Below are 16,249 nucleotides of genomic sequence, written 5' to 3'. Positions count from 1 at the left end.
AGGGGACTGGAAGCTAGAATATATAGAGAACGCTGGAATTGGGTATGTCTAGTTCCGTGATGGTGAACCTATGGCACGTGTGCCACAGGTGGCGCACAGAGCCATTTGTGCCAGCATGCAAGCTGCGGGGCAAACTTACCTCACTGCGCATGCGTGCACCTCATGGCTGATTTTCAGCCGGTTTGAGGCCTTTTTTTTGGCCTCACAGAGGCTTGAGGAAGGCTTCTGCAGGCCAAATACTAGGCCCATTTCGTCCCTTCCTGTTTTTCCAAAAATAGTGGAAATGATGAGACAGGTCTAGTTTTTGGCCTGCAAAGCCTGCAGAAGCCTTCCTGAAGCCTCTGGGAGGCCAAAAAAGGCCTCAAACCAGCTGTGAGGCGCAGTGCAGGTAAGGGGGAGGCAGTGGCAGGTGAGCAGGGATTGTGCGCGCATGCGTAGGGGGTGTGGGCGGGCATGTATTGCCTTCTGGGTGCCTTGCACGCAAGCAAGAGCGTGCAAGCACACGCACAATTTTTGGCACAGGAGCCCCAAAAGGTTAGCCACCACTGGTCTAGTTCAATGAAAAGTAGGACTAGGGGTGACATGATAACAATGTTCCAATATCTAAGGGGCTGCCACAAAGAAGAGGCAGTCAAGCTATTCTCCAAAGCACCTGAAGGAAGGACAAAAAGCAACAGATGGAAACTAATGAAGGAGAGAAGCAACTTAGAACTAAGGAAGAATTTCCTGACAGTTAGAACTATTAATCAGTGGAACAATTTGCCTCCAGAAGTTGTGAATCCTCCAACACTGGAAGTTTTTAAAAAGATGTTGGAGAACCATTTGTCTGAAGTGGTGTAGGGTTTCCTGCCTCGGCAGGGGTTTGGGACTAGAAGCCTGCAAACTAGATCCCTTCCAAGTCTATTATTCTGTTAGGGAAATTAAATAAATTCAATATACAGGATATCTACCCAAGACCAGAAGGAAAAAGAGAAGTTGAAGTACAGATGAGAAGACGTGTAGAAGTAAGAAGAAATGGAGGAGAATGAGAAACTGCTGAAGCATTTTCATTCTGTCCTCTGCTATGAATGAGAGCTACGTCAGCTGAATGCGCATATCAGTGAGTCTTAAGCCTTGAATGGATGACTAACATTACTAGGTGACAGAACTATTCCAATAACTCTCCAGATGTCATCATTATTTATTAGCACAGAACAGATGACTTTGACTGAGGTGACCACGTTAAAAAAAAAAGGATTGTGACACAGATTTATAACATGTTCCACAATTCTAGGAATACCTTGTATTGCCTCTTTGTATGAGTATATCTGTCAGTGTTCCAACTAACAAACTCCAAACCAGACAAGCATTTTCTCAAAGTTTCATTTTGTTTATTAGAGTTGTCATATTGGTTGCGGTGGCTCAGTGGCTGAGACACTGAGCTTGTCGATCAGAAAGGTCGGCAAGTCAGCGGTTCGAATCCCTAGCGCTGCATAACGGAGTGAGCGCCCGTTCCTTGTCCCAGCTTCTGCCAACCTAGCAGTTCGAAAGCATATAAAAAAAATGCAACACCATTCTGTGCGCCTTTGGCATTTAGTCATGCCGGCCACATGAACATGGAGACATCTTTGGACAGTGCTGGCTCTTTGGCTCTGTAACGGAGATGAGCACCGCTCCCTAGAGCTGGAAACGACTAGCACGTATGTGCGAAGGGAAACTTTACCTATTGGCGCTTCTGGGAAAACCCAAATTTGAGAGTTCCATGTTTCCCCTTCCCAATTGAAAACCAAAGATCCATCCCATGCACCCACCAGACCATCACGTGGTCCAATCAAACATCGTCCCAATTAGAGACCTTCCTCCAGACACTCCCATCCGGGTGCAGGGTAACATGTCCTTGACTTTCTGAGAAAGAATGTTGTTGAGTCTAATCTTCCACCTCTCCACAAAATCCCCCTTCCCAAATTCCCAGGCACAAAATGTGACAGCCTCGAAGCTTCCAAGTAAAACACGGCTTCCAATATCATAATGTTGTTGTTGGGGAGCGATTGGAGAGGCCGGGACCCAGGGACCTGGTGACATTGATTAACGAGGAAAATTTGCTCTCTGTTGGTATTCCAGCGATTGCCTTAATTAAATCATGAGCCTCGAGCCAAACTAAAAAACTTCAAAGGATTTATTAGGAGCGACATGCTGGCATGACCCGTATGAAGCCAACTCTGAGATACGTAATTTACAATCACCTATGACCCTGTTTCCCGCCCACCCCTCTGAGTGTATCATAATTCAGATTGTCCAACGGAACACGTTCATGGGCTGGTTGTCATAAATCATGTTCTCCAATGGAGGATTTTTGAGCCCAGTATATCCGGTTGCCTCAGTTACAAACTTTGCGAGATAAGCATGAAATGTGCTTCTGAGCTCATCTGCCATATGCTCCTTCAGGGTCCCCCCCCCTTTCTTATGGCAACTTGGAAACCGGCATAGGAATGTTTTACAAGTTGACAGTTGTGGCTTTCTTTTTTTGCAGGGAAAGTATTGGTGCACTGTGCCATGGGGATAAGCCGCTCAGCAACCCTGGTGCTGGCTTTCTTGATGATCTACGAAAACAAGAACCTCGTGGAGGCTTTAAAGATGGTGCGAGAACATAGAGGGGTCTGCCCAAACACGGGTTTCCTCAGCCAACTTCGGGAGCTCGACCTCCGGTTAATGAGCGAAAAAAGGAAAGCAAAGGGGGTCCCTTGAAACTTTAGATATAAAATACTTGGATGGTGGCAAGTCTAAGAGGAACAGTTGCATTCCCCTCAGAAATACCTAAATACCTAAACATCATTGCTGTGACGTTTACAGGCAATGTCATGAAAACTCTCTTGTTGGCGATCTCGTTCAAGATTAAAGGTGTGCTGGAAATTTGGTATCTGTTCCATGTTTGATAATGGAATCCCCAGGAATTTATGGCTGGAAGGTGTCGTTGGAAGCACAGAATCTAACTTCCCATTCTCTAAAGGAACTCAAACCCTGCCCATCCTATGCTTGAATTGTTCAGGGAAGGATCCAGTGATTCCCAAGTGAAACTCTGGAAAGAATTTGACCTGAGATATAGAAAACAAGATAACACTGGATTGGCTTGTTCCAAACCTGGTGACAATTCCCTAACGATTCTGGCAAGCTGGTTTTTTGTTTTTTTTTAGAAACTTCATATATCAAGGATTCTTTAGATAAAAACCCCTGGGCAACTGCTGGGAGAAATGGATTTGTTTTGTTTGGTCTTCAGATGGGTGAATCCAGACACAGGAAGGAGTAATGATTTCTTAGTCCAACGAACTGCCCAAAAAACCATATTTAGAGGTGATGCTGCATCTGTTCACCTTTCTTTTCTCCCACAAAGCTATCAGCAGCATAGAAAACTAAAGGTAAAGGTTCCCCTCTCATATCCATGCTAGTCGTTTCCGGCTCTAGGGGGTGGTGTTCATCTCTGTTACAAAGCCGAAGAGCCAGCGCTGTCCGAAGACGTCTCCATGGTCGTGCGTCCAGCATGACTAAACGCCGAAGGTGCATGGAACGCTGTTCCCTTCCCACCAAAGGGGTCCCTATTTTTCTACTTGCCTTTTTTACGTGCTTTCGAACTGCTAGGTTGGCAGAAGCTGGGACGAGGAATGGGAACTCACTCTGTTACGTGGCGCTGGGGATTTGAACCGCCGAACTGCCAATCTTTCTGATCGACAACCTCAGCGTCTTAGCCACCGAGCCACCGCATCCCTTAGACGAGCTACCTTGGAGGACTAGCTAGTCATTTATTTTTACCCTTCTTCCAAGAAGGGAAGGGTGGCATAATTTCTCGTCCTTGTTATCTTCCTACTGTACCTGCAAAGCAGACAGATGTAGCTGTCTCAGGCAGTGTTCCTCAACTTTGAAGACTTTTGAGGTGTGTGGACTTCAACTCCCAGAATTACCCAGCAGGGCATGTCTAGGGACATTTACATGTACATTTTACATTTTACATTTTATTTGATTTGTCATTCGCTTACAAGGTACAGGTGTAAGAATAAATATAGTTTTGAATGCATGAGATAGATACTTATAAGAAAAATAAAAAAAGCAATAGGACAGGGACGGTAGGCACGATTGGTGCACTTATGCACGCCCCCTACAGGCCTCTTAGGAAGGGGGTGAGGTCAATGGTAGACAATCTAAGGTTAAAGTTTTTGGGCATGACCAATCAGATTTTGGGATAGCTAGTGGAGTACCCTAATTACCATATAGAAGAGGAAAAGAGGCTAGGAAAAAGGGAGCTAATTGTTATCCTGGTGTCTCTTTTCCCAAGCTCTTCTGGATCTGCCTATTTTGGAGCATAAACAGAGGGATAGAATCAAGATCACATGAAGTGTTAATACCAGAGGTGGGTATTCAGCAGGTTCTGACCAGTTCTGGAGAACTAGTAGCAGAAGTTTTGAGTAGTTCGGAGAATTGGCCAATCCCACCCAAGAACCAGTAGTAAAAAAAATTTGAATCCCACCACTGGTTAATACCACTCTATCATGCTTTGTTAAGGCCATACCTGGAATACTGCATCCCGTTTTGGTCACCACAATGTAAAAAAGACGTTGAGACTCTAGAAAGAGTGCAGAGAAAAGCAACAAAGATGATTAGGGGACTGGAGGCTAAAACAAAGAACGGTTGTAGGAACTGGGTATGTCTAGTCTAATGAAAAGAAGAACTAGGAGAACTGGGAACTAGGGGAGACATGATAGTGTTCCAATATCTCAGGGGCTGCCACAAAGAAAAAGGAGTCAAGCTATTCTCCAAAGCACCTGAAGGAAGGACAAGAAGCAATGGGTGGAAACTAATCAAGGAGAGAAGCAACTTAGAACTAAGGAGAGCTTTCCTGACATTAACCAGTGGAACAACTTGCCTCCAGAAGCTGTAAATGCTTCAACACTGGAAGTTTTTAAAAAGATGTTTGATAACCATTTGTCTGAAGTGGTGTAGGGTTTCCTGCCTCGGCAGGGGGTTGGACTAGAAGACCTCCAAGGTCCCTTCCAACTATTCTATTCTATTCTTCATTCCATTATTCTGTTCTATTCTATTCTATTCTATTCTATTCTATTCTATTCTATTCTATTCTATTCTATTCTATTCTGAATTCTATTCTATTCTATTCTATTCTATTCTATTCTATTCTATTCTATTCTATTTCTAATTCCATTCCATTCCCTATTCCATTCTATTCCATTCCATCCCGTTCCGTCCCGTCCCATCCCATCCCATCCCATCCCATCCCATCCCATCCCATCCCATCCCATCCCATCCCATCCCATCCCATCCCATTCTATTCTATTCTATTCTATTCTATTCTATTCTATTCTATTCTATTTCTATTTCTATTTCTATTTCTATTTCTAATTCCATTCCATTCCCTATTCCATTCTATTCCATTCTATTCCATTCCATCCCGTCCCGTCCCATCCCATCCCATCCCATCCCATCCCATTCTATTTCTATTTCTATTTCTATTTCTATTTCTATTATTTCTATTTCTATTTTTATTTCTATATTTCTATTTCTATTTCTATTTCTATTTCTATTTCATTCCATTCCCTATTCCATTCCATTCCGTCCCGTCCCGTCCCGTCCCGTCCCGTCCCATTCCATTCCATTCCATTCCATTCCATTCCATTCCATTCCATTCCATTCCATTCTATTCTATTCTATTCTATTCTATTCTATTCTATTCTATTCTATTCTATTCACAGTCCGATCATCGGTTTCATGCAGTCTCCCACAGTCTCGGTTTTACTGATTAGCAGCCCCAAGAAATACTTGACAATTTGAAGAAGGGGCACCCCAGGAAAAGAGCGCACTCTTCTTCCTTCGGCCCAGCGCACTTCCCCAGGTTGTGTTCAGTGTGACTAGGATTCAATGCCTTCCACCACGGACTGAATTGGAGTTTTTATTGCGAGCTCCGTCCACTCAATGCTTGGAGACCCCGCAGGCTCCCCTCTCTTGCTCCAGAATTCAACACGGCCAGCCCAGATTTCAGACCTGTGGCTGTCGGCTCCTTCGTGTTCCTATCTTCCATGTCTGGCTGAGCTCTTTCTTTGCCATCTGGATTCTGCAACTTACAGCAAATAACCACTTGTGCTCTGCTGTCCCCTCACTTGGCTCTTTGATTGATTGATTTATGGCCTCACTTTTCTTCTGCAGACAAAACTTCCCCAGCCAAGCCAAAAGCATAAATAATTCAACACCAGCGTTTAATGCACCCTGGATCCAGCTTCCCTAACCTGCTCAGGTCCAGATGTGCTCAATTATGTCTAGCCCAGAAGGAAGGAAGGCAGGAATTTTTCATCCTCTTAAGACCACATGACTCCCATCACAATGCTAAACACACACACAAACACACACAAACAGAGAGTCAGCAAAGGCAACATTTCCTCCTTTGTTTAGTACAGGCTTATGGAGTCACTTTTTTTTTTTTTTAGTTTCGATCTCTAGGTATCAATAGTAAAAGTTACCGCTATGCTAGTTAGTTTTAAATGTTTAACTGTTCAGCCTCTAGCCATGAATTTCTAACCTTGTTGGACTTACTTGATGATAATGAAAAAAAAACTCTCCTAAATTTGATGCTGAGAGAACGACCCATCTGTACAACAACAGGAATTATAAGCCATTCTTGGATATTGGGAAGGAAGGAAGGAAAAAGAGAGAAAGAAAGAGAGAAAGAAAGAGAAAAAAAGAAAGAAGGAAAGAGCAAGAAAGAAGGAAGGAAGGAAGGAAGGAAGGAAGGAAGGAAGGAAGGAAGGAAGGAAGGAAGGAAGGAAGGAAGGAAGGAAGGAAGGAAGGAAAGCAAGCAATCTTTTGAGCTGGACACCAGAGTAGATTAAACTACCTTACAATTTAGTCTGGTCAATTTGTCTATTATATATACATGTAGTCCTTGACTTATAAATGTTCATTTAGTGACTGTTTGAATGGCACTGAAAGAAGTGACTTATGACTGGTTCTCCTTGCAGTCTTATGATGAACATTCTTATACTTGGTAACTATTTAAGCAAAGTCAGTGGAGGGAGCCAGATTCACTTAACAATGCAATAGTTCACTTAACACATATGACCAAAAAAGGTCATAAGGTTGAGCAAAACACATTTAACCACTGCCTTGCTTAACGATGCAAGTTTTGGGATCAATTGTGGTCATAAGTCAAAAATTACCTGCATTCAATAGGAAAAAGATTGTCTACTTCCAGGGGAAACAACAGACACAAAACACACAGGCAGGTTGCGTAAGATCATCAGGGTGGCACCTATTCCCATCTACGGAGGGAAGCTGTGCGGGAGGGCACGACACAGAATCACAGCAAAAACAAGCCACAACTTAATTGGAGATGTGCGATACGCGACGACAGTGGAGCTGTCGTTTCAGTGTTTCAAAAGTTGGAGAACGCAGCCCAGCTGCAATCCAAAATGGCAGGACACATGTGATCTTTCAAACTCCATTCCTCTCCCGGTGATTAAGCTAGTAATTGGTGCACAGACCTTGATTGTGTTATAATCACAGCCAATACTGGAGGGCGTCACTTAATATTCACACCACAACTAGCAGTGGGCTGCAACAAGCAAAATGTATACTGCAGACCTCCGAAATTGGCTCCTGCCTGGTTTGGCAACCGTCCCAAATTAACTTTGTACCCATTAAGAAATTGTGTCTGCAATCAAGAAAAAACTACCACAGAATAGCACAGGAAGCATACTGTGCCTACAAACATTTATCTTAAAACTTACATGCTCTGCATAAGGTCAGTGTGACTTTGCACCCCACTAATGTCCCACAAGCTGCCTAGATTTTTGCAATAACTCTTCTGAGAGGCTCGGGTGGCTTTTGCAACCGGAGCTGATTTAAATAGTCTTCTTCCAACTGCCCTGCCAGGCCTGGAGAAAACCAGCTGTGTTAAATCACTCCTATAATCATCAGGCAATAAGTGCATCATTGCAAATTGGCTGGCAATTTTATCCAGCATGGTGTTGCTTGTTGCGTACTAATTGCAAGAGCACAACCTCCCAGCTGTTAGGAAAGCTGGCTTGTGTGCCATTACAGGCAGACCAAGAGTGTCAAACCTGGATTGTGAAACAACTTCGGGTGGAATGAAACGGCACACCTTGGGAAGGCGAGCTGAATGAGTGTTGGAATTCATTGTTGCTATGTATTTCTATGCAACAACTACAGTAGTATTCAGCCAGTAGATGGCAGTATTTATAAGTTTGAATCTATGGTATATACTCTATGCCCGTGATGGCGAACCTATGGCAAGCATGCCACAAGTTGCATGCAGAGCCATTTGTGCGGGCATGTGAGCTCCAGCCAAACTTACCTGCACTGCACATGCGCGCGCCTCCCAGCTGATTTTCAGCCCATTTGAGGCCATTTTCACCCTCCCAGAGGCTCTGCAGCCTCGGAAGGCCGAAAAACGGGCCTTCTGGAAATACCAGAAGTGCCAAAACGGGCCCGTTTTTAGCCTCCCGAGGCTGCAGAGGCTTCCCTCAAGCCTCCAGGAGGGCAAAAACGGCCTCAAATGGGCCAAAAATCAGGCACATGCATGTGCAGTGCAGGTAAAGGGGTGGGGCACATTGCATTGTGGGTGCCAGCATGTGCGCACATGCACTTTCGCACATACGTGCACTTTTGGCACACCACAACAAAAAGGTACGCCATCACTGCTCTATGTTGTTTTGTACAGAGTAGAGTTTCCTGTTTCATGTGACAGGTATATAGTTGAGGAGTAAAGCACATGGTGACTGTACTCTTTGTTTGCTCTGTGTTGAGCAAACAATTCTGGGAGTTGAAGTCCACACATCTTAAAGTTGTTGAGAAGCACTGCCCTTACCTGTCTGTGGGCTCCTTCCAGTGACACAACCTGGATATCCCAGGAGACCTTTAAAACTGCAGAGCAGATCAAAGCCTGTCCAAGGCTAATGTGTATCTGCACGAGACAGGAATCAAAAAGTCAAATTGGTAGCCACAATGGCCTAACTCGGGGGTTTCAAACACAAGGCAGGATAGTCTCCTTTGACTCAAGACTGAGAAAGCATCTACTCATCATCATCTCCTCCTGGATAAGGGTTGGAGGAGCCAACCCCAGGTCATAACACATCTCAAATCTTCTCATGCATAGCACAAAATGAGTTCACACCACTGTACAGCTGTAGCTAAAAATAAATTCTACTGTGCCGGGTACAGTTCTCACCTCCATCCTTAATTAACCTGGAGGATTAAAATGGGTTATTCAGCATCTCTGAGAGCATGAATCTGCGCTACACACGTGCATATCCAAATGGGTTGTGACAGTTATTTCCCTAAAAGAGCTGTTGTAGCTACAGAAAATTTGGAAGGCTCCTTCCAGACAGGAAAAATTACCCCCAAACCCCAGAATATTTTCTCCATTATATTTTCCTAGCTTCGTCCTTTGCTACAAGCTTACCTCTGCAACTCCTGATCTTAGGAAAAGCTGAAGGTACTTAAGATACCCAGGTAAATGGAAATAATACTATCAGCAGACTCAGTGATTTCCCCTTCAACTTCCTTTCCCCTTCAACTTCCTCTAAGAGGTCAGAAAAGCACACCAGTGTAAATTATTTATACTCAGTGGCCGAACTAGGATATCCCCTATTTGCCAAAGCACCTGAGGTCAGAACAAGAAATAATGGGTGGAAAATCATTAGAGAGAAGCAACCTAAAACTGAGGAGAAATTTATTGACAGTGAGAACAATTTAATTAGTGGAATGAGTTGCCTCCAGGGTGCTCCAACACTGGAAGTTTTTAAGAAGAGACTGGGTAGCTATTTGTGTGAAATGATAGAGGATGCTTGAGCAGGGGGCTGGACTAGAAGACCTCCAAGATCCCTTCCAATTCTCTTATTCTGTTTTGTTCTGGATCATGCTGATAAGCAAAAGCACCACAATTTGACCAATTTCTACAGACCATTGAGGGATGAACACCCTTTAAATGGTGTGGAAGTAGGAATGGATTTCCAGAGGGGAAAAAAAATTGCAGATTACAGGAATCAGGAACACCACTCAGGTGACCCTGAGGATACAGATAAACCTCCAAGTGCCTCAACAACCCTCTAAAATTCTGCAAATGACCATCCGTCTGCAAGGAGTTTCAATCCTTCCCGTCCCCACCATCCAGTCAGAGCTGAAGAAGCTTCTTGGATGAGAAGAGAAACATCTTCCAAGAAAAAAACCAGAAAGTCCAGTTGCCTCTTGAAAAAACAAGCACCTTTGGGACAACCATGGCCTGGAGGACTGAGAATCTCTACAGACTTTCAACAGCAACATACTTTAAAGCAGACATTTTTTTTTTTTTGTAAATTTTATTGGTTTTTAAAGACAAACAAAAACAAACAAAACATAACAACATCCAACTTTCTTCCATAAGTATACAAGCAGTGTGTCGGTTGGTTTACAATTTTTTTGTGCATCCATTTCATAGTCTCAATTACAGTTACATTGCATAATAGCTCATATTATCAATCAAAAAATACATCTTTATATATTCATTATTTTCTAAAATTCTACATATTCCATTATTATATTTTATTATCTAACCAAAAGGTCCCAAATTTTGTAAAATTGTTTATCCTCTTGTTCTCTAATTTCAAATGTCAATCTACTCATTTCAGCACATTCCAATGTTTTCTTAATGATTTCCTCCTGCGATGGTATTTTCTCGTTTTTCCAGTTTTTAGCAAATACAATCCTAGCCGCTGTTAATACATTTACAATCAAATATTTCAAATCTTTGCTATACGTATCAGGTAAAATTCCCAATAAAAATATCTCTGGTTTCAAGTCTATATGTTTTTTTTGTCATCAGATACCTGGCTCATATTACCATATGTGGTGGAGTTGTGCGGATGCTAGAAAATACTGGACTAAAATCCACATGTGGTTGGAAAAAAGTAGGCATTTTTGTGTCCCAGTGAGAAAAAAAGGCAGAGGAATCTTTTGATGGACTTCAGGAATGCCAGCTGTAGAGTCTGGTTGACATGCAAGCGACACGCCAGCAGGTCAAACTTCCTTCTCAAGGCTCAATTGAGATTCCTGGGTGACTTACATGGATTACGTATGGATTACTGAGATTCTGTAAGGGAAATGCTCCGAATGCTCTGGAGAGCTACTTAAGAGTTTACTCATTCTGGAGGGACAGCCATCCTGCAGAAAAGCCAACTTGATCCAAATTACTGGAGGTTTTTGTATAGGGTGTGTGTGTGTGTGTGTTTGTTTGTACACTTGAGTCCATGTTGATAACTTGTACCTGCCTAAGCAAGACCTTGAAGTTTTCTTGGCAAGGTTTCCCCCCCCACCACCACAAAAAAAGTGGGTTGCCCTTGGCTTTCTAAGGTTGAGAGAAAGCAATTGGCCCAAGGTCATTCAGCTGGGTTTATGCCTCATAACAGAATAACAGAGTTGGAAGGGATCTTGGAGGTCATCTAGTCCAACCCACTGCTCAAGCAGGAAACCCTATACCATTTCAGATGAATAGTTGTCCAATCTCTTCTTAAAAACTTCCAGTGTTGGAGCATTTACAACTTCTGGAGGCAAGTTGTTCCACTGGGTTAATTGTTCTAGGAAGGGAGAGAGGGTGGGAGGGACGGAGGAAGATAATAAAGATGCATTGATGGATGGAAGGAAGGAAGGTAATAAAAGATGGAAGGAAGATAATATAGAGGAAAGAAGCTGTTCCACTGGTTGATTGTTCTCACTGTCACAACATTTCTTCCCAGTTCAAGGTTGCTTCTCTCCTTGATTAGTTTCCATCCATTGCTTCTTGTCCTGACTTCAGGTGCCTGGAAAATAAGTCGATTCGCCTTCCTCATGTAGGACTTGATCTTACAGTCTCCTGGTTTCTACCCTGGTGCTTTAACCACTACCCATCCTGACTCTGCCTGAGTTATACTGATGATCTGTTTTAGCTCAGTCAGAGCTGAAGAACTTCATTCAACAGCTTTTCCAAGGTCAGGGATAAACAATGGAAACAAGCAGAAAAGTTGATAATAGTAGACCCCCAACTTTTAAGGAGGTTTTAAAACATATCTTTATTTAGCCTACACTGCAGTGGTGGGATTCATCCTTTTTTTTTTACTACCGATTCCATGAGACCGTGCTTCGCGCATGGGCAGCATTCATAAACTACCAATTTTAAGCTTCAAAACTGGCCTTGAATTCAACGCTGGTGAGTAAAACAGCTGAGGCGCAGCAATTCCGCTCTGCTGCGCAACTCAGCTGAGTTCAAAAATAAGGAAATAAAACACAGGAAAAGGCGGGGCGTGGATAGGCGGGGCCAACTGTTCATCATGAACCGGTAGGAACTGGCAGCATCCTTCCACTGCTACACTGGTGTTTCAATTTTTCTAACCCTTAAGCAGGGGTGGGATTCAAATTTTTTAACAACTGGTTCTGTGGGCGTGGCTTAGTTGGTGGGTGTGGCTTGGTGGTCATATGACTAGCTGGGCGTGGCCAACTCAACATCACTCACATCGAGGCACGCATCTCCTCGCCTGGCCTCTCAAGACTGTGGAGAGGCTGCAACAGTCGTAAGTGTGAAAAACGGTCATAGGTCACTTTTTTCAGTGCCATTGTAACTCTGAATGGTCTCTCCACAAAAGCAAAGTACCAGCAAAGGAGGGGAAAGAAAATTCCAGAGAGGTTCCTGAGACAGGAAGTCTAGTTCTGCCAAGAACGTAATAAGGGTTAACGGAGAGGCAGTTTCTGTAAGCAACACCAGAATGTTTCCTTCCTGCCTTCCTTACAGGATTAGGCCAGTAATTTCTTCTAACAACTGCTTCTCCGAACTGCTTAGAATGTTAACAACTGGTTCTAGCGAATAGGTGCGAACCTGTAGAATCCCACCCCTGCCCTTAAGTCTTTTCTTTTCTATTACTATTACCTTTTTGGCATTTATACACCAACTGGGAACTGTGGTGATGGATAGTTCTAATATTTAGAAAGACAGGAAATAGTTTTAAAATGTGGATGTCCCTAATGTTATTTCAATTGCATTTTGGACCAAACCAGCCCCTCCCTCCCCTTCTCCCTCTCCCCCCCCCTCTCTCTCACACACACACGTGTTGCCTTGTTTATAAAGGATAAATACATCCTCTAACATTGCCTGAACATTCAAAGCATCTGAAAACACAAGGAGAATTTTGTCATTTTTATAGCTATTGTCCGTTTAATTTTCAGTTACCGTACTTTTTTCTGTCAGTTCATCTATAATGAGTTGCAGTTTAACGCAGTTTGTGGGGTGGGGGGGAATCTGTCTTGGTAGGTATCTTGCAACTTTCCTGATGAATTTTGGAGGGGCTGTGCAACAATATTGCATGGTGAATTAGACAATTGGATCATGATAGGATTAATTATCACATCATGCCTTAAAGTAACACCAGAGGATTGTTGAAAATTAAATCCAAACCTGGTTCACACTTCGCTGCTGGAGTTTTGGGCCCTGGGAACTCTCCAAAATTTTGGATTTGGGTTCTCACTGTGTTGCTTGTCACTTACACCTTAACACATTTTAAAAAAAAAATCTTTCTTGAGATATAAGTTAAACAATTGAAGTTTTGAAATATGTGCAGTTGTGTTGTTCTTACCCAGATTCTGAAGAGAAGAATATAAAGAAGCTGAATGGTGCCCACACTGGATTCTTGGGCAGGGTGTGTTGGGATGACCATCCCTGTGGCTCTCTTCACCATCTGGGACTCTGCATCTCAACAAGGAAAGCTTGTCTAGATGCCAAGGCATTTGCTCACTCATTCTCTGCGAAGCTGTCAAATCCTATAAATTCATCAGTGCATGCTGTCAAAGGCAGACATATGGTTTACAAACCTTCCAACTGCATTCAGAAGAGATTATAGTACAAACACTTACTTGCTTACGGTTTCACCATTTTAGGCCATCAAGCTGTGCAGTTTAGCAAAGTAGGAACATTTTGCAACTCTGAATTAGTTCTTTCCGGTATCCTGAAAGCTACTTCTTGGTGGTGTAGAACACGAGTGAGTTTTCAAGGGCACCTTGACCTCGCTGCCTAGCATGCAACAGAATAAATGGAATTACCACCTTTTTTTGTTTTTGTTTTTCCGATTTTCTCTGCATGCGTAAGACTCTGCCTCCTGAGTGTCAACAGCCTCAATAAAAACACCCTTTTCACAATTTAAAAGAATCCCACTCAAGCAACTGTAATCCTATTTTTTTTTTCCCTATTTAGGGAACCAAAAAACTCTTTCACTTTCTATGGGTCTGAGATCCGAATATTTGATTCGCTTTCCTGTCTCATTTTTCCCCCAATTATTACTACGTCCTAGGAGAGCAACTTTCAGACTTGTGGACATGGCTGGCTGAGGAATTCTGGGAGTTGAAGACCTACAAGTCTTAAAGTTGACAGGTTTGGAGACCTGGACTCTAGGATAACATCAAGTAATGTAATCAAAAGAGACACACCCAGGGAGATCGGTTGGGGAACGGTTTTTTAAAAAAGGGCAAAGAACTCATTAAAAAGGGGGCAGGCCTTGGTTACGTGGTTTCAGCCACCATCTTGATTTTTGACCTTCTCTGGGGACAGACATCCACTCTCAAGAAATTAAAACTCTCCCAATTCCAGAATGGGGAAGATTGAAGCTCAAAGGTCTGGAAGAAGGGCTAAAGAGCAGGGCTATCCATGGGACATAGTCAAAAAAATTCAGAATAGTTACCATCAGAGGTGATATTCAGCCGGTTCAGACTGGTTCTAGTGTACTGGTAGCGAAAATTTTGACTGGTTCAGAGAACTAGCAAATACCACCTCTGGCTGGGCCCAACACCCCCACTCTTACATCTCACCTCTTCTGTATTCTGTTGTTTATTAGCCCAGCTGATTCACGCTGCCGAACAGACTTTTTCTTTTCAGATGTAGCCAATGCACTCATATTTAGAATGTAGTAAAAATATGATGCCCAATGCACAACTCACTAAAAGGATGCAAATGACCAGCTGTCTGCAAGGAGTATAAATCCTCCCATTCCCCACTATCCAGTCAGAGCTGAAGAAGCTTCTTGGATGAGAAGTGAAACATCTTCCAAGAAAAACCAGAAAGTCCATGATCTGGATGACTGAGAATCTCCACAGTCACAGGATGCGCTATATTGCTTTAAGTCCTTTTTTTTTTTCCAAATGGGAAAAATACTTTTATTTAATGTATTTCTGTTCCCCACAGCGAGGAATTATTTGCTCAAGTGGCTGGCTGTGTTTTGCCAATTGTAACACATGTTCGTCGAACATCTGTTTCATTCAGGAATAACAAAATGTATTTTCATTGCATCTTCTCCCTTTTCGATTGTCAGTTATTTTATCATTGTAATGTTATTATTTCAGCCAATGTTCGGGCCATTCCTTAATTGTTGCATGTCGTATTTATTTTTAGATTCCTATTATCATTTCTTGGGCCACCTCAAAGTATCAGCATCACAACTCCAGAGTCTCACAGATGCCAGCATATGAAAAAGAGAGAGCCATGCATACATACAATAAGAACCCTATTTCTGTTTTTCAAAAAATAAAAAATAAACCCCAGAACCATTATTTGCACACAGCTGTCTCTGTGCTCTAGTGCTACTCTTTTTAGAACTCTCTGGCTGTTTCAAACTTTAAGCACCAATAGAAGAGACTATTTGTAGTTCAAGGTTGAAGTGTGGGCTCCTTGGTGCTCTCTGAGCTTGGTTGTTTTCTTGCAGATGTTTCCAACTATGTAAATCATCAGTGTTAGCGATTGTGGAATTTCCCCCTGTTTTTATAGAATAGAATAGAATAGAATAGAATAGAATAGAATAGAATAGAATAGAATAGAATAGAATAGAATAGAATAGGATTAGATATTGGAATGAAGAGTAGAGTAGAGTAGAATAGAATAGATATTGGAATGAAGAGTAGAGTAGAATAGAGTAGAATAAAATAGAGTAGAATAAAATAGAATAACTTCATTGTTACTTTGAATATACACTAATTGGCATACATTAAAAATGAAATTTCATTGCATTCAGCTCTTAAAGGGTCACCATCTCCAATTTTGCTCTACATAAACATTACAAGATAAATAAACAAACAAATAAATAAATAAATACAAAAGTATTTTGTATGATATTATATGATATTAGATGGAGCAAATGTCTATTCTACTGTATGGGCCCTACATGGCAGGCCAAGTTAGTACACATAAACAGAGATCAAACCCTACGCTCAC

At 42.4% G+C, this 16,249-nt stretch overlaps 1 protein-coding gene across 2 annotated transcripts in view; it reads left to right on the top strand.

Moving 5' to 3' along the window:
• Nucleotides 1–16,249, top strand: part of LOC113416358 (dual specificity protein phosphatase 13B-like) — a 39,858-nt gene that overhangs the window by 20,315 nt on the left and 3,294 nt on the right. Inside the window, exon 4 of one of the 2 annotated variants that reach the window (XM_087963898.1) lies at nt 2,510–2,889. The exons of the other annotated variant lie outside the window; for it this stretch is intronic. Coding sequence (XP_087820024.1) covers nt 2,510–2,724 — 215 coding nt within the window. The 3' untranslated portion in view covers nt 2,725–2,889. Of the gene's footprint in view, nt 1–2,509; nt 2,890–16,249 lie in introns of those variants that run through there. 2 annotated transcript variants of the gene reach the window in all.

The sequence above is a fragment of the Notechis scutatus genome, chromosome 4, assembly GCF_049901735.1.
Source record: "Notechis scutatus isolate UNSWTSFEM ecotype Mainland chromosome 4, rNotScu1.2, whole genome shotgun sequence".
Lineage (NCBI taxonomy): Eukaryota > Metazoa > Chordata > Lepidosauria > Squamata > Elapidae > Notechis > Notechis scutatus.
This window is presented reverse-complemented; position numbering and strand designations above follow the sequence as displayed.